Source organism: Lepisosteus platostomus, chromosome 2, assembly GCF_059453375.1.
Source record: "Lepisosteus platostomus isolate fLepPlt1 chromosome 2, fLepPlt1.hap1, whole genome shotgun sequence".
NCBI classification, from domain to species: Eukaryota; Metazoa; Chordata; class Actinopteri; order Semionotiformes; family Lepisosteidae; genus Lepisosteus; species Lepisosteus platostomus.
This window is the reverse complement of record NC_142612.1, coordinates 78,134,916-78,152,637: the sequence shown is the minus strand read 5'-3', so window position 1 is coordinate 78,152,637 and position 17,722 is coordinate 78,134,916. Positions and strand designations below refer to the sequence as shown.

The 17,722-nt window shown below is 45.1% G+C and overlaps 1 protein-coding gene across 2 annotated transcripts; it reads right to left on the bottom strand.

The window, feature by feature from the left end:
* Positions 1 to 1,595: 1,595 nt before the first annotated feature.
* igsf10 (immunoglobulin superfamily, member 10) lies at positions 1,596 to 17,357 on the bottom strand. 2 transcript variants are annotated; one of them, XM_088620336.1, is made up of 7 exons: positions 16,875 to 17,357; positions 15,143 to 15,410; positions 14,730 to 14,859; positions 13,112 to 13,502; positions 7,154 to 11,824; positions 5,796 to 6,699; positions 1,596 to 4,089 (listed from the first exon to the last, which is right to left on the bottom strand). In XM_088620336.1, the coding sequence occupies exons 2-7, from the start codon at positions 15,343 to 15,345 to the stop codon at positions 2,181 to 2,183; spliced, it is 8,208 nt and encodes a 2,735-aa protein (XP_088476462.1). In that variant the 5' UTR covers positions 15,346 to 15,410; positions 16,875 to 17,357; the 3' UTR covers positions 1,596 to 2,180. The 2 variants fall into 2 exon arrangements, with proteins under 2 accessions (XP_088476462.1, XP_088476472.1); XM_088620346.1 differs by having other exon boundaries at positions 17,039 to 17,357.
* Positions 17,358 to 17,722: the final 365 nt, after the last annotated feature.

Here is a 17,722-nt window from a genome sequence, read left to right as displayed (position 1 = left end):
GTTTTGATGATTTAAGACTTGTGTATGAATAACATGAACTTCAAGCCCTCCTAAGCCAGCACACAAGCCTGTTCATAGACAGAAGCTCATAGATTAGCCAGAGAAAACACCTCTGCTAGTCTCCTTTTTCCTTATTTTTTAAATATAGTACTTACACTCAATATAATATTTACATACTGTATAATACATGTTTTTCTATATTTGTAAAATTGTAGTGTCAGAAATCATGTTCTGTCAGCAAACTGTTCTTACAAAAGACAGAGTATAGATGATCAGGTTACTTGGGGGGGCAGCTCAGCGGTGCAGTGGTTAGTGTTGGTGCCTCACCGTGCTGAGGCCCTGGGCTCCATCCAGACCGGGAGTATTGGTGCAGAGTACTCGATGTCAGGTTTCCCAGTGTTCACATGCTTTTCCCTGTGGCGTTCCGGTTGCCTGTCACAGTCCAGAAACACACTAGTGGGTAATTAGCTTCTGAGGGGGTTTGCCCGGGTGTGAGTACACAGTATGCATGCTTGTGTCTGTGTGCACCAGGCGGGGGGCTGGACCCAGCCTTGCGCCTGTTGCTTGCCGAGCTGGGCTCCGGCACCTCCGCCACCCTAAGCTGGAGGAAGGTGTTAGAGAACGGATGGATGGGGTGTCTCTTCGGGTCCACTGTCACTTCTCATTTCATCGGTGTTCCACTTGGAAATCGAAACAGGTGAAACAGAGGAGAACAGAAACCCGAGTGGCATCCAGCTGCACAGTTGGGAAAGTACGTCTATCACCACAACAGCAACATTAGTTACACGGAACTGTGGAGCTCCTAAGACATTCCTGCTGGGAAATGAGTGCAACGGGCCAGACAAACGCGCTATCTGGTGACAGGCCTCTCTTCTGCCCTGGAGAGCTATCCCACAGTATGTGCTCCATTATGGATTTCTGGATAGTTTGTCCATTTTATCCCCCTTGGCAGCTACACTTACAGATGTACTCTATTAAGCTTCCGAGAATTAATAACGTTTCCATTTGTTTTTCTTCAACGACATGGCAAGCCAGCTCTTTAACATCACAGGACTCCCACACATTTGGCTAGACTTGGGGAAAAAAAATGCTCAGACTTTGAACCTGAATGAGATAAATGTTTGAAAGAAGAATGATACGTTTCATGTTTTACATCAGGTGTTAGTGTTTAAAAATCTGACCGAAAAAAACAGTAAAAGATATTAAGAATCTTGTGTTTTGAGTGGGGTTCTCTATAACTTTATCAGTATACGTACTATAATCCAAAAGTAAGCTTCTGATATTTAATAAAATGTATTTTTATATTTAATATAAATATTATTTTTTATACTGTATGAAATCAGCATTGCATATTTGAATTTATTGTGTAAAAGCTATTATATGAATTTTATTAGAGGTCTAGAAAGGCAAAATAGGAATATTTATATCCACACCAGTTTATATAACACTGATAGTTTTGTATTTGCATTAATGAAAATATAATCAAAAAGGACAAAACAGGAAAGGGAAAAGAAAGACAAAAATGAGTGAAAATATTTTAGCAATATAAATATCCAAAGTATTTTGTTATAAACAAAAAAAGAGTCAATCCAGTGTAAACTTTGTAAGAAAAATATATTCATCATACTTCTGTACACTGCATGATGAGTTTGGCTTCCCTAGAAAAAATAATACTGTAAAATGCTGTTGAAAACAGTAACACATCCACAGTGTCTTTCTAAAATTGTTCACCAGTCAGCCTTCAGGATCAGTTATCTCAAACATGCACTTTGGGAGACTTTTTTGGGGGATGTAAGCAGACCATCAGAATTTCCAGAGAATCGTTCCAGAACTGTAACGATATCCCCCAAAATGTTAGAAACTTACTCTCTTTCCACATATAGCAGTTCCACTTTCAGACTGAGTTCATTTGCCTTTAAAACATGAAATCAAAAACAGTCGCGAGTTCCCTGACCCGTTTGAGTTACAATAAAAATAACACTTTTTTTTACCATTCCCTGTGTCTGCCAAAGCACTATGTAAGGCTCAGTCTGCCTCCCTCCTGCTTGTCTGCTTCTGCTTAGAAAAAAGCCAGTTTAGAATCTCCCCAAGCAAGAGCTGCTAATGGTTAATTGAAGGAAAAAGGCAATTATTTAGGCAACATTCATGTGTCTGGAGCTGCTGCACTGCTGCTGCCCTCATTAAATGACTTGAACATACGTTATTCTGGAACCAGTGCCAAGGTGATTCCTGGCAAGGCACTTGTAGGTTCCAGAATCAGAACGAGTGGGTTTCTGAATGACCAGCGTCCCCTGAGGGTGCAGCAGCTCGCTGCCCATGGGGCGGCCTTTTCCTGCTGTGGAAATTATGGAGCGGTCTGGCAGCTCCCACGTAATTTCGGGCTTGGGGATCCCGATGGCCGCACAGTGAAGTTGCACAGCCGCCCCCGCCTGTGTCCGCGCGCTCTGGGGGGGGCCGTTGGTGATTCGGGGCGCGTACCCCACGACGATCACGGGGACGGTAACGGAGGCCTCCCCGGCGTCGTTCCTGGCAGTGCAGACGTAATTTCCGCGGTCGTGAAGCGCGGTCTCCCGGATCACCAGGGTCCCGTTTTCGAGGAGGACGTGCCTCCCGTTTATCTGCGGCCTCGAAAGAACGTGCCCACCGGGAATCGACCAAAGGATTTTGGGCCTGGGGCTGCCATCAGACAGGCAGTGCAAGAAGAGTGGTTCTCCGCTGACACTCTGGATTATCCCCCTAGGTCGGGTAAGTATGTAAGGCTTCTGGCCCACCTCCAGAACAATCAGCTTTTCAATGTAGCCGACTTTGTTCCTGGCTGCACATCTGTACTTGCCCGCGTCATCCTTACTGGGGTTATAAATGATTAAGTTGCCATCGCTTCCTAGCTGATACCTCGAGACCCTGTGGCTGTTGGTAAATCTTGTCCCGTTGGGCAAAAGCCAGATTATCTCGGGAGGAGGGTGGCCGTCGGCAGAGCAGTTCAGAATGGTGGTCTTGCCCGTGCTGGCCACGACTTTTTCATTGAAGGGATTCTTAAACATGGGCCTCCGCAGCATGCTGGTGACCTCCAGCTGTACTACCATGACGGTTTCACCCCCACCGCTGCGTGCCACGCACACAAACTCGGCGGTGTCGGTCGGCCTGACGTTGCGGATTTCCAGCGTGCCGTTCTTGTGAACAACGATTCGGCTCCCGTAGTACGGAGCGGTGATGAAAATGTTGTCGGGCATGATCCACATGACCTGAGGCGTGGGCGACCCCTCTGCCTTGCAGTCGATGAGCTTCCGGGTGTATTTGACAGCGGTTTCCTTCACTACGGTTTTGTTCCTGTACAGGCCGTTTATAGTGGGAGGATTAGCATCCACTTCTAGCTTGAAGACTTTCGAGTCATCTCCGGCAGCGTTCCGAGCCACGCACACGTACTCCCCCGAATCCGTTAACGTGAGATCTCTCACGGCCAGCGACCCGTTTACGTGCACCAGATGCCGGTCGCTGGAGGCTGTGATCATGTCATGTGACGGGAGGAGCCACATAATCTTCGGCTTGGGCTCCCCCGTAGCTTCGCAGTCGAACCTCACCATGTCTCCGGACCTGGCCCTGGCGTATATGGCGGCCGGGGACTTGACGCGGGGCGCTGCCGTCACGACTGTGATGTGCACCTTCATCTCGTCCTTCCCCACCGTGTTTTCGGCGTAGCAGGTGTAGTCCCCTTCCTCGGACAGGCTGACCCTGTTGAAGTACAGGGTCCCGTTTTCAAAAAGGACGTAGCGCCGCCTCCTGCCCCCGTTGTCGTCCGCCTGCAGGGCGCTGTTGACCAGTGTCCCGTCCGGCAGGCCCCAGGAGATCTCCGGCTCGGGGGCCCCCGACGCTTTGCAGTCAACTCTGAGGTCATTCCCGTAAGGCACGTGCTTTTTGATGAACGGCTTGTACTCTATCTTGGCTGGCTTCATGGACACGCCGACCTTCATCAGCAGCAGGTCGTCTCCGATCCTGTTCCTGGCAATGCAGAGATAGTCGCCGGCGTCCTTCTCGCTCACAGAGTCGATAATCAGGCTGCCGTTGAGAAGCACGTGGATCCGGTTGCCCATCCTGGAAGCAAGAGCAAGGTGTAAGAAGAAGTGAGCTCAGCCATGAAACATTCTGAAACAGAAACATTGCGAACAAACAGGATATGTGCCAAAGGGCAGTCCTGTGAGCTGAACAACTTGCGCGGATTAAAGTATGATCAATTTTCCTATCCAATGCAAGTTAATATGCCAATATGTTGCTTCTCTTCACTCCCTGATCTTTACTCCTTTGTTCATTTATTAAATTTGCTTTGTTTTGTTGTAAAGTTCATTGAAAAAGTAAATGAGCTGTTATGAAAATGAAAGAAGGCTTTACTAGATTTCTGTGCACACACAAACATACTTGCAATCTATGTTCACCAGATGTTTTGTCTGTAATTAGTGTGCTATAAAACAGTGATTATTAGAGATATGAATAATAAATTGCTCTATTGTATGTCTGCATTGTTAAGATGTATCATTGATGTTGCAAACTTATGTCATGACATTTCTGTTTGCCTTCATCAGGTAATTAACTATTAGTTGTTATCAGTCTACTGTCTGTGTTTCATTATTCTAAATATATAATTATTTATAATGTTAAAAAGCTGCAATGAGGCAAAGCTAGACTGCATCAGAACAAGAAGTAAAAAAAATATTTGGATAATAAGCATTCTAGTCAACTAGGAAACAGTGTCAAAATGTTTAGAACAACTGAACTGCTGACATCATACTGTACCTACAACTACATTTAAGGTTCCTGGCAACTGCATAATTTACCTATGATCTTAAAGAATTTAAAGGATGTTGTTCTAGTTTGTTAGACTCTGATATCAGAATTATTTCTGTTACTTTTCTACACAAAGAACTCTGTTATTTCTTACTGATTATGCATTAATAATGTAGTGCACAAGAATTTATTCAAAATATAAAGTCTGACTGTGGGATGCCTTGGACCCTATGGTACTGTATGTGTTAATGTACCTCAACCCGAACTCTCGCCTAAGGACAATTTGCACCTAATATCTTTATTTTAAAAGTAAATCTAAGATTTGCCTCATGAGACATACATTAGTATTTTAATTTACTATCCAGATGTCACAAATTACAAACCTAAGTGAGATGTCTTGGTAATACAAAATGGAAAAATTGTTTTAGAGTGTCAGTTTGCAAGGCTAAGGCTACAATGTGAAAAATGCAGACTGCAATAAATAGGCCGTTGTGGGTTCAAATCCCAAGTGGGGGACACAGCTGTTGTACACTTCAGCAAGGTACTTTACCCCAACTGGTAAAACTTGCATTTAAAAAAAAATCTGTCCTCTGTCATAATAAGCAATGAACAAAAACAAACGGGTCCATGGATCTTCAAAACTATCAGTAAGCTGCATGGGGTTAAAACACTACTTGCATTATTAACAACATCAAGTTACAATAAAGCAACACTGCACTGATTGTCCAGTTCACAGACAAAAATACCAATTCACTGAACAGAAGTTTAGGTGAAGGTCAAATTCTAGTGTTGCACTTTTGCTTCCCTTCACTATGTATCAAATCTCCCTGGCTGCACACGGCGCTGTGTGCATCGTGTCAGCTGCACCCTTGCAGCATTCTGGGCCTGGCTCATACCTCGTAAGAGAGAGGTGATGTGACAGCGCTGGTCGGAGATTTCCTCTGCCGTGCTTTGCACTCGTCATTATCAGAATCTGACCGAACAACCGAACCGGTAACTGCAGGCCCTGAGGACCTTACCTGTGCCACTGATCCACAATTGCTTTGGAAGGCAGCCTCCAGAGAACCCGGGGCTTGGGCTCCGCCACAGCCGAGCAGTTAAGCAGTAACCTGTCTCCATAGCTCAGGTCAGTTTTGCGGCCCGACGCGGTGACGATCCTGGGCGCCGTCTCCGCCTGCTCCACGGTCAGGGTCACCACCCTCCTTTCGGAGCCCGTGGAGCTGGTGGCGATGCACTCGTACTTCCCGCTGTCGGGCGCGGCGAGGCTCTTGATGTACAGCGTCCCGTTGGAGAACACAAACACTCTGGGGTTGACGTAGTGCAAAGGTTTCGCCACCGTTCCGTCAAGCAAGACCCAGTGCACTGTGGGTTGAGGCGTGCCCTGGGCCGTGCATGGCAGTTTCAAGTGCCGCCCTATTTCCTCCTTCATGTGCAGCCTCTTTTCTTCCACAATGCTGGGCGGCGCAGCCACCACTTGTAACTTGACAGTCGCTGTGTCCGCCCCAGCAGGATTACTGGCCACACATTTGTAATGGCCCCGGTCATACACAGACACCTCCTTAATGATCAAGGTCCCATCCGAAGAGACGGACACCCTGCCGTTTTCCGCACCATACCCCCTAACCAGGGTTTTGTTTGCAAGAATCCAGGATATAAAAGGTGGAGGTCGGCCTTCGGCTTTGCACTGAATTTCCACTGTGTTTCCAGAGAGGGACTGCATCTCCCTCACTTTGGGCTCCAAGATCCGGGAGGGGTACGTCACAACGGAGAGGGTGACCAAGAGCTTGTCAGAGCCGTGCTGGTTCTCAGCAAGACAGAGGTACTGTCCGCGGTCCTGAATGCTGGCGTTCTGGATGGACAGGGTCCCGTTCTCGAACACTTCGAACTTGTTGCCACGCTTGGTCTTCATGGTTAAGGTAGCCCCTGGCAGGTGTTACAAGAGAGCATTTAATCATGGGAAAAGCAACACACCTCTTTATGTTTTCTCCCTTCACAATATGCTCCTAGAATATGCATGTTAGCATGCAGAAAAAAAATCTAAAGCTTAAATTCTCATATTACTTGCTGCATAATGGCAACACATTATATTAAAAGAACAATGAAATATAAACTGCATATAACTATACTGAAAAAATAAACCTGTGACGTGTATTAAAAACATCCATTTAAGAGAAGAAACCTTTCATTTTGTTCAGTGATATGAGTAATGAAATATTTATATATTACAACAGATTTCACAGCTGTTTGATGTCTTAGAATATGTTAATGCAATGCTGATGTGTTAGACCGCCAATTGGTGTAATGTGTATCTTTTGCACATCTATGTGAAAGATGAGAATAAAATGAATCAGTAATTTATTTAGCAATAATACGGTACCTGAGGAAAGTTTGGTCCATCTTATAGAGGGAGCAGGATATCCAACAGCTTCACATGGCAGAAAAGCATCCAAATTGGAAAGGACTGTGAAGCTTGCTGCATTTCCACCCACGATTTTAGGCTTCGACGGCTGGTCTTTGGGCGAAGGCTCCATGGCTATCGCATTCGCTGTCGATGTGTCAAATCCAGCGCCCCGGTCCAGCCTGGCAGCTATGGTATTGTCCTCCTCCCTGCCGAAAGCCTGCGGACTGTCAGTGTAGCCCTGCTCGGCCGTCAGGATGGCCAGGGTGTCGAAGATCACAGTCTTCCCTTTCTCCCTGGACTCTGAATTGGGTTTCTCCCGCATCCTGCTGCCCCTCCCAGGGGACTCTGTTGATTTAGATCGTGTCCCAGATGTTGAAATAGTGGGTATTTGTGCTTCGGGCTTGACAAAGTAACTTCCACCTCCCGAGCCGGGTTTACTGTGTTTTCCGGTAGTTGAAAATGTAGTGGGCCTGACTTTTTTAAACAGCGGGCTTTGTGTTGTGAATCTGCTAGATTTAACTGAGGGAGCCCTCGGACGAGGTTTTGCAGTGCTTGCAGCAGCTGCAGTGGTGCTCTTAGCTGTACATTTAGCTCCTGTTGTGGTTGTGGGCTTGACTGTAGGTGCAGGTTTAGAGGTTGTCGCTGCTGTTTCTGTTGTTGTCTTGGGTTTGGCAGTTCTCGTGAATCCTGCGCTAGGAGGCAATGGAGTAGCAGTGATTTTTCTTGCAGATGTAATGCTTGTTTCAATTTTGGAAACTGTTCTTACTGTGGCTGTGGTGGGTTTAGTTGTTGAAACGCTGTCAGCTTGCGGTGTACTTTCTGTCTCTTTGGAATATGCATCCGTGAAAGAAAAAGGGCGCTGTGCTTTTGAGAATGTATGTGTAGAGACAGACAAACCGCCTTTGGCTGCTGCTGTGGTTGTTTTTGAAGTTACAGGAGTGTCAGCTTTCTTCAGCTGAGTAGTCGTGGTACGTGAGGTTGGTGAGAGCTTTTTCCCTGGCCTCCGTCTTCGAATGCCCTTTCTCCTGGGTGTTCCCATGTGCTTTCTGGAGCCTCTTGTCCTGGATTTTGTATTGCTGCGAGATGCAGGTGGGCCTGTCCCCGCGGCGGTGCTGGTTCTGGATGTAGTCCTTGCAGGGGTGAGGGCAGGGACTATCTTCACAGTTGTGGGATCTTCGGGGGAAGGTGATCCAGAAGCAAAGCCTGAGGAGGCTGACTGCTCAACTACTGTGGACGGATCAGAAATATCTTTCGTGGTTGTTAATGGTGATGCTATGGTGGTAGTAGAGAACATCATATCAAAGCTAGCTGACGACGATAAAGACATAATGTCTTCAATTTGTGATGACGCTGTTTTGGGAGAAATTGTGACTTTTGCAGCTGGCCGAACTTCAGAGGAAGTGGAAGAAGACCCAGAAGAGTAGCCAGACAAAGGTCCAGAGGACTGAATAACTGTGTCCTTGTTGATTAATGTTGTCATAGTTGTCATGGGTGTAACCAGTGACTCCAGTGTTGGCAGGAGAGCTGTTGTAACCTTTGCCGGAGCAGTGGTAGTGGTTGTCTTGACAGGGGCACTCTTTGTGGCGAGCACCGGCTTTTTTGGTCTACGTAACCTGTTCAGTAACTCTTTCTGACTGTACCGGTTCCCAAAAAATTTATGCCATGGCACTTTACCATAAATGACTTTGGAGGAAGTCGTTGTAGCTTTAGTGGTTGTTGTATAATAGCTCTCAGCTTTGCCTGTACTCTTGGCTAATGTCGTGGGAGCATGTGTGCGCTCAGGAGGGGTATAGGCAGAAGTTAGGACTGATTTTGGGGCCTCTGTTGTTGGCCTGGAAGTAGCCAAGGGTTGTGTCACGGGTGTCGTTATGATCCCTCTAGAAACTTTTGTCTGCGGTGTGATGGTTTTTGTGAACATGGATGATGCAGTTGTGGCTAACAGTGTATCCAGAGTTGTTGTTACAGACTGTGATGTTTTCATCTGAGGAGTGCTTCCCATGTGGGGCTTCGTAGGTAGTTTGTCAATTCTATCTTTAGTCGCTCTGTTGGCATCAGTGGCAGTGTCTTCAGTGGCTACAGGCTTCACCGTACGAGTGTCTGAGGGAGTGTCGGTTATTTGGCACTCACACTTTGTAGTCTGCTCTATAGAAATTGGGTCAGTGCTTTCATCTTCATCATCTGTGGATGTCTTTTTGCTAGACTTAGATAATCTATTCAAGTATGCATGGATATCAGTAATTCTGTTTGGCCTGATAATTCTCCTCCTGCCTGGTAACTTTCTTCTCTTGCTAGTACGTGGCTTATTTCCCTCCAGGCTAGACGTGCCCCCCGTAATAATTTGGATCCGATTGTGTGATATGATGGTAGACCCTGAAGGCAGTCTTGGGGAGCTGATTTTCTGTGTGGTGTGAAACGTTATCTCGTCTCTCTGCCCTTCTGCGGCTGTGACAGCTGTGAATGGGCTTTGTCGATCGGGATCAGTGGAACTGTGAACTACAGGCTCCAGCAGAGGGCCGGGTTTCTCTATCAAGGAGGTTGTGTTGGGAAACCCGGTCATCAATAATGGCACGGCACTGCCTGCCACCTCTGTAGGCTCCCCAGAATACATCAACTGCATGTCGTTTTTGCTGGGTTCTGTTACCTTCTGTTTCGATGTGATGGGCTTGGTAAAGGTTTGTTCAGAGTTTTGGTGAGGTGTGGTTGTGTGAATACCCTTTGGACTGACAGTATGGTGAAGTGTAGTTTGGAAAGGTGTTGGTCTTGTGGATATCAAAGCTGTATCTTCATCACTGTGACTCATTGTTGTAACAGGGGCTGCTGGTGTTACTATTGGGAACACACCTGTTTCGAGGTGGACACTTGTGGTCACTTTGTGTGTTGTTAAAACAGGGTTTGGTATATCTGTCACTATTGCTAAAAGCTCGTCCTCTGTTAAAGTTTCTCCTGAGGCTTCTTCTCCATCCCCTGAGAGCCCTGCAATGTGTTGTGATGGTATCCTTTCCGTTGTTTTCTGATTCTCATTTGTTTTATTTTTTTGTGCTTTTTGCATGATTTCCACCCAGCGTTGGGGGTCAGCTTTCCTTGAGGTTGTGTTGAAGGTCCTTCTATTTCCCCAGACACGTCTGGTACTTGAAACTCCATTTCTTCTCTGGGTTAGATCGCTCTTGTTTCTGCCTTGCGTTGTTTTCCTTTTAGGGTACATTCTGCTTGAAGTGAGAGTCCTAGACTCTTGCCTGGTCCTGTGGGAAGCCCTGGCAGAGAGTTCCTCATAGTCTGTTTCCTCCAAGTGGGAGTCGAGCTCATTTCCTGAGCCTTCGCCATCTGACAGCACCTTCTTAACCACCTTTGATGGTACTTCATTCCTTTTAACATCTGAAAACAGTATGCTGGAAGACAAAATGTCTGCTCCCCAAAAATTTGCTGCAAGGCATCGATAGAAGCCTCGGTCCCTCTCCGTAAGTCCTTGAATTCCCAAGGTTCCATTTGGATACACTTCTTTATTCCCAAATGACTTGTCTAACACTGTGTGATCCGGTAAAATCCAGTTAATGGATGCTTCAGGATTGCCCTCGGAGCCACAGTGAAGAAACAGACTTTCACCCAGGGACCGGGTAATCTGAGCACCATTTACATCGGTTTCTTCCACATCTGCAGTCAAAACAGTAATCCTGAAGGCAAGCACATCTGCATCCAGGTAATTTGTGGCTATGCAGCGGTACAAGCCAGCGTCAGAGCTGTCCGCCGCCCCTAGAGTCAACTTCCCGGATTCCGAAATCCGAATCCTCCCGTCTTCGCTGTTGTATGGCGCGTGCACTTTGCTGCCATCCGGCAAAATCCACTCGATTGACGGCTTTGGCTCCCCGAGGGTCTTACAGTCCAGTTCCGCCGTCCCTCCTGTGAGAACCGTGTGCTCTGTTTTCGTGGCGTTGTCCCTCCTGATCATTGCCCAGCTGTATTTATGCGGCTTCGGTGCTTTGCTCTCGACGAGCATCTGAACCTCCGATGAGTATTTGATGTGCAGTGTAGTGAAGGTGGTTGTGGCCCTGTCCAGCTGCAAGGTGACCTCTCCCTGCATCAGCCACGGGGGGTCCGCCTTGATTTCCGCCTCTATGTCGGTGGAAATGTCGTCCTCCTCGTCTGCTGTCTTTTGGTGATATTTGTAAATCATGGATGGAGTCTTTGTCAGAAGCAAACCTCTCTCCAGTTTCAAGGGGGAGTCGCTGTAGGTAGCAAGTATCCTCCACAGCTGCTGAATGTGGTCATAGTCGATGTTGCAGATCAGAAACGTCGCTAATGTTGCACTTAGCGCTGTCAGGTCTTCCTTCTCCTCTACAGACACACCCCTCATTGAGGCTGGTCTTTGAACTGTACACACAACGCTAGCTTCGTTCTGAGACTGATCCGTCATATTCAGCACCATTGACCCGATAGGTGCAATGAAGTCCCTGGATGAAACCGGAGTGAAATCTCCCTCATCGATCGAGATATTCCTTTGTTTAAGATCGGAATGTATCCAGGGTTTGGAGCAGGATAAGGCTGCAGAGGGGAGCTCCGCAATATCTTTTCCTTTGGACGCAGCAGGAGTCTCACAGGTCGGACACTGCTGACCTCTGGCATACTTTCGATCTCGTTTGCATTTCAGCACCCCTGAGATAAAGAAAAACAAAGAAACTTAATAATATGATGAACAATTAAAATATATTCAGCTTCTGTTAGAATTTTAGAACTTTATCTTTTGTACTTCAGTCAGAGGTCCGATGAGGTGAGATGAGATTGAGTTTGAGACCTCATCAGAGATGACATTGCTCATCCACACACTCTCTCAGCACACAAAACAGTTAATCACTTGTTTGGAAAATTTCATATTTACAATTAAAAAAATGCAAGGTAAAGTCTTTAGGTTGTCTTAAACTCCAATAACATAAAAAACTGCAAATGAGAGGATTCCATTCAGCTTATCTAGCCTGTCAGATAGAAAAGCTTTCAGCTTTTTAGCCTTTTGCTAAAAAGGTTTATTTTTAGTAAGCAAAGCTGACACGAAATGTGCAAAAGATCCATATAAACATCAGTTCACGTGCCCCCTTGTGGACATAAATCATATCGCTACTGCCTATTTACTGTAGCTGCAGTAAATTTACTGTTTCCCAAACAGTAGTAAGCAACGCTTTCTTTTTTTTTCCTCACACTGGTGAATACAGTTCTGTGACCTTTTTTTATGACGCAGACACTGGAAATTAGACTATAATGTTAAAAAGTAGAATGTGAAACGAGAGATGTTACGTTAAAATTGTACAATGCAGTAGTAAGACCTCATTTAGAATATTGTGTACAGTTTTGGTCACCAGGTTATAGAAAAGATACTGCTGTTCTGGGATCAGTTCTGTTCCCAAGACTTGACAGAATATTATAAATCCTCAAAGGCCTGGACAAAGTGATCCCAGAGGATTTCTTCAGAAAGAAGAGTGAAACACAAACCAGAGGGCACCACTGGAAGTTATATGGAAGTGCATTTAAGGTCGGTACCCTGGTTACTTTCAAGAAACAGCTGGATGGAATCATTGCATCAGTTGGCTAGTAAGTACTCAAACAGACTTGAAGGGCTAAATGGCCTCTTGCTCATAATCGTTCTTATGTTCTCATGTTATTAAACGCAGGCTGCCCTCAAGAACAGACCAATGAATGTGGAGATGGTATCACTGAAGTCCCAAATATCCACAGTCACAGTGGAATTACTGAAGAAATACTGTCTTCAACAACTCAATCCCTCAAAACAACACTAGGGTACATTATGCATGTCACTCAATTCTTTTTAATGTTGAAAAAAATCATAATATGGTGCATTCTAGAGGTTGAGAAAATTGGCACTAAATTGCACGTGCATAATAATTCTGCTCCTGAAGGCGCTTTTCCCTGCAATACTGATTTCTCCACTACCTGGGTTCTGCTCCATCCACTGGGGAAGCCACGCTGTTCTGCAGTCACAGGACCACGGGTTTCCATGCAGGAAGACGCTCTCCAGCTCCGGGGCGTAGGAGAAGATCTCGGGTGGCAGGCTCCTCAGAGAGTTGTCCGAGAGGTAGATGTTTTTAACCGACGATATTTTGAAAATCTGGCTGAAGCGCATGGTCACGAACGTGTCCGGGTGAAGCTGCTGGAGGGAGTTGTCCTCAAGGTGCACCAGCTTCAGTGAGCTGAGTCCGTAGAAGGCCTCGGGGTGGATAAACTCAATCTTGTTGTGATCCATGTGTAGCCTTACGAGGCTCCGCAGGCCGTGAAATGTGCCCTTGTTGATTTCTTGGACTTTATTGTAACTCATCTTCAACACCTGGAGAAACAGAAACACAATGTCGCTCGAGCACAACCAACACATACAAAAACATGCTTCTCATGCAGTGAGGAGCGCGTGAGAGTGGTTTGCTTCAGTCAAACTGATATGCAGGTCAGATACATGCAGGGTGTTGTGCACACAAGGGATGCAGGGTAAAACTTTTTGCGATTTATAAAGACAGTTGGTGCTCTGGGATTTTTTATAGCAAGAAGGGCCACACTCAACATAGAGTTGTCAAACATTTCCACATCTTTTACATTACAAATTTCAATGCATTAGACAAATAATGTAAAGACGTGGTCATGGAATTTATCTCCTGTTAATGTATATTAGAGACCTCCTCCTTTGAAATGGAGTTTGAAAGTAAAGAAGGTTGCAACTTTCTTGGATTGCATATCCAGGGACCTGATTAATATTTGTTCAGTAAACAGACAGCTCAGAAATTGGTTGATGTTCCCAATTATAAGGATGTAGAGCGACTGTATATGAGTATTATGAGGGAGAGAAAGTGTCCCTAGTCCCCCACGAATGCCCCGTCCAGCCGTGGTTATGTTTTGGACTCTCCCCCAGTGCCCGCGCTAAGTCATGGCCCTTTCCTTGGCCTCTGGCAGGGCCAGAAAGGTGGGGCAGAGTGGTGGCTCTGTGGCCCAGGATCTGCGCCTGTGGCTGGAAGGTTGCCTGTTCGTATCCCACAACTGGCAGAGGAATCCTACTCGGTTGGGCCCCTGAGCAAGGCCCTTCACCCCAGCTACTCCAGGGGTGCTGTATAAATGGCTGACCCTGCACTCTGACCCCCAGCTTCTCTCCCTGTCTGTGTGTCTCTTGGAGAGCAAGCTGGGGTCTGTGAAAAGACAGACTCCTAATACAAGAAATGGTATATGGCCAATAAAGAGATCTTATCTTATCTTAAATGGACCCGATTGGCTGGCGTGGCCGATGGCAATGCTGCCTTGGGAAGCTCTGCTCCCGCTCTCCGGTGGACCCACTGCGCAGGGGTGGGAGGGGGAGGAGGACGACCGCGCGGCGCTTCTGATTCGTGCTTCTGGACCGCGGGAGGGGGGTGTTCCAGGCTGGCAGTGGGTGACAGGGTGCCGATCGAGCTCACTTTGCCCAGCTTTGGAACTTTAGAATGAATAAAACCTACAGTAGCTCACGAGAAACAGACGTTCCCGACTGTGCGTAAGATAGAGTGACGCAAGGAAACAGGACATTTGCTCGCCGTACCTGCAAGGACAGCAGATCGCTGAAGGCCTTGTCCTCTATCGTCTGGATCGCATTGCTGTGCAACATCAACAGCTCCAAACGTCCTAGCCCAGAGAAATCTCTTTCTTTTAAGCCAGTTAAACTGTTGTACCTGAAAATAATAAAATAAAGTCTGTGTTAGGCACAGGAACAGCAGGACATGGGTGAGGAAAAAAAAAACTTCTATGGCATGACCTGAAGAAATCTAGTATCTAGGTTTTCTGGATTTTTAGATTTTCTATAGGAGACCAGCAAAAAAATGCACTGCTAGTGTCACAGAAGTGAGAAAAAAAACAGGTGATTGAAATGATTAATCACAGAGTAGATCACAGTTTGTGTTTTTAACTTAGTTGCCATGCTTCAACAATGAAAGTATTATGAGACAGAGATCTTACCCAAAGTTAATGCGTTCCACAGCTGGCTGAATTTCACCCGGTATAGCTGTGAGATACCTGAAGGTACAGTGCACTTCAGTGGGAACATAACAAGCACAGGACCTGGGGCAGCCTGTGCTTCTGGGAATCATTCTAGCCCAAAAGCACAAAAACGCCAGCAACCTCCACCGTAAGTATACAGTGCCTTGGCTGAAGACCTTCATTCTGGTGAAAGATATTTCACATCACTGTCACAAAAGTACTGCTGTTTCCATGGATCACTACAGTCCTGTGGTAAAGAGAAAGATGTTAGTTTACACAAAGTTGAAGCAGCCCAAAGTAATTCAGCCATGTCTTAAGAGCTGCCCTGAATGCACGTTCATCATGTGTGGTGTAGTTTAACTGCAGAAACGAATGCCAAAGCAAATGCCTCCACTCAAAACTTAATTCCTAAAATCTTCTAACATGAAATAGTCTGTCTTCCCTTTGCTGCATCATCATTCATCCTGAGGGCTGTCTGTTTCACAAACCGTCATTCAAACATCATTATTTACGAAAAAAAACATTTTCTAAAAAGACAAACACCAATATTACCCTCTATATAGTACTAATGAAACATTTCAGAATGATTAGGAGACCAGATTGTCACAATACTATTAAAGGGTGTGGTGGAGGTGTGTGTGTGTGTGTGTGTGTGTGTGAAATAAACTAAGTATGCATGATTATTGCACCAAGAGTGATATTTCTTAATTCTAGAAATCTGCTTTTCATCGAATCCCTGGAGGCTAACCTTTTCAGTGTAGTTTACCCTACAGCTGGATTAGAAAATGTCCCACAGCCAGTACTGTACATTGATTATAAAAGAACAAAGAAATAAAAAAAATCACTCAGGTTTAACTAACCTTAAAGTCTCCAGAATTAATTTAGATATACTTTTCCCAAAACAAAGTTGTTTTGTACTGGTCCTCTAATAGCATTTCACATTGGAATATGTGTACAAAAAACGTGATGAACCATGTACTCAAATTATTTAAATATATACACTATATATGATATGTAACATAATTCTCCATTGCATCAGACATATATGCTATATACTGTATAAGTCACTGGTTAACAGGCACTCTAAATATGTGACTACTACTGAAATTATATGACGTCTATGAGACGCTATTGCTATTGTATAACATTATTGTATAACGCTATTGTATGATGCTATTGTATAACATTAAAAAAAAACATTTTCCGTCATTTATACTTAATAAAAGTATATATTTTCATTCTAAAGTTTTATTGAAACTTTTGTCTCCCCACATTCAAGGTAAACCGATATTTTAACTACTAAACCGTAATGTTTTATTAATGCTGTTTTTTTGGATGTCGTTATTGTTAATATCTAAAGTACCTGTTGATGTTAAACCTCTCCAGGAAATTAACTTTCTCAAACTGGATTGTTTTTACACCATTTTGTTAAGAAATAATCTTCCCGTTTTAAAAGCGAAAACATACAAATCTATACAGGAAAAAAAAAAGTTTATTGCAATAAATCACATTTGACACTTTTGCACATGGATTTTGTATAGAATCTTTAAATTAACTTCAATTATTCTACAAATATATGAATCCATTTTAAGAACACCCTGCTACAAAACCGCAGGAAATACCTATAACAATAGAAAAGCGCATTCACTTTCACGGTCCTAAACGCAGTGTCATCTAATTATGCGAGACTTTTTCAGAGAATCCTACTTACACAAACTGCTCGGTCAGAGCTGGGCAACTAACAGACGCCGCATTTTAACAGCACAAATCCGCCTGGTTCTCGGAGGACGCTTGCTGAAATCCTTGATACTATTTTTTTTTTGTTTGTTTGTTGTAAAAACAAAAAAAAAGAAGCAGTTTTGACAAAACAATCACCTGCCTTAATCCCAGCCAGGTCCAGAAGCAGATTGGCCGGCACTACCCCGGGCGCAGAGAGCCGTGAATGCATGAGGATGCGCGACAGCACCGGGCTTTTCGCTGAGCGCTGGGGTTCCGCCCACTCCAGCACCGCACGTGCCCCCAGTCCATTCTTCTGCGCCCGGAGACCCGACTCCCGGCGCGGTCGGGACACCTCTGCGCCGCCTTCGTTTAACTCATTTCTCTCCCTGCTAATCCGAAAATCTCTACAGTGCGTTACGGGGATTCTCTTTCGCGCTGCTGCGCAGGTACTGTACAGTACGTCCCCCACAACCCTGCATGCATTCGCGAGTCAGATGCCTGCAGAGTCAGATGCCCACAGAAGAGGGGCAGACACGAACGGGCGACAGATGGAAGATGAAAGTTTCGCGAATGGACAGAGCTGAAAGGAAAGGCAGAACGAGTCAACTACCTCATGTTTGTTTTATGTTTGGTGTTCACGTACTTGGAGCATGTAGTTAATGACAATAATAAACAAGAACACCACCACCAACAGCAATAATAATAATAATAATAATAATAATAATAATAATAATTATTATTATTATTATTATTATTATTATTATTATTCATAATAATAAACATACAAAAATCTTGGTGGAAGAACTGAAATAGTGACTCAGCAACATCACTATTCTCACA

Bases quoted from the DNA above. Each gene is read 5' to 3' on its own strand.
- igsf10 (XM_088620336.1), bottom strand. From the start codon at position 15,345: ATGAAGGTCTTCAGCCAAGGCACTGTATACTTACGGTGGAGGTTGCTG. The intron at 14,860-15,142 runs GTAAGATCTCTG...TATTATTTTCAG, and splicing joins GTGGAACGCATTAACTTTGG to GTACAACAGTTTAACTGGCT. The intron at 11,825-13,111 runs GTAGTGGAGAAA...TCTTTATCTCAG, and splicing joins GTGGATGGAGCAGAACCCAG to GGGTGCTGAAATGCAAACGA.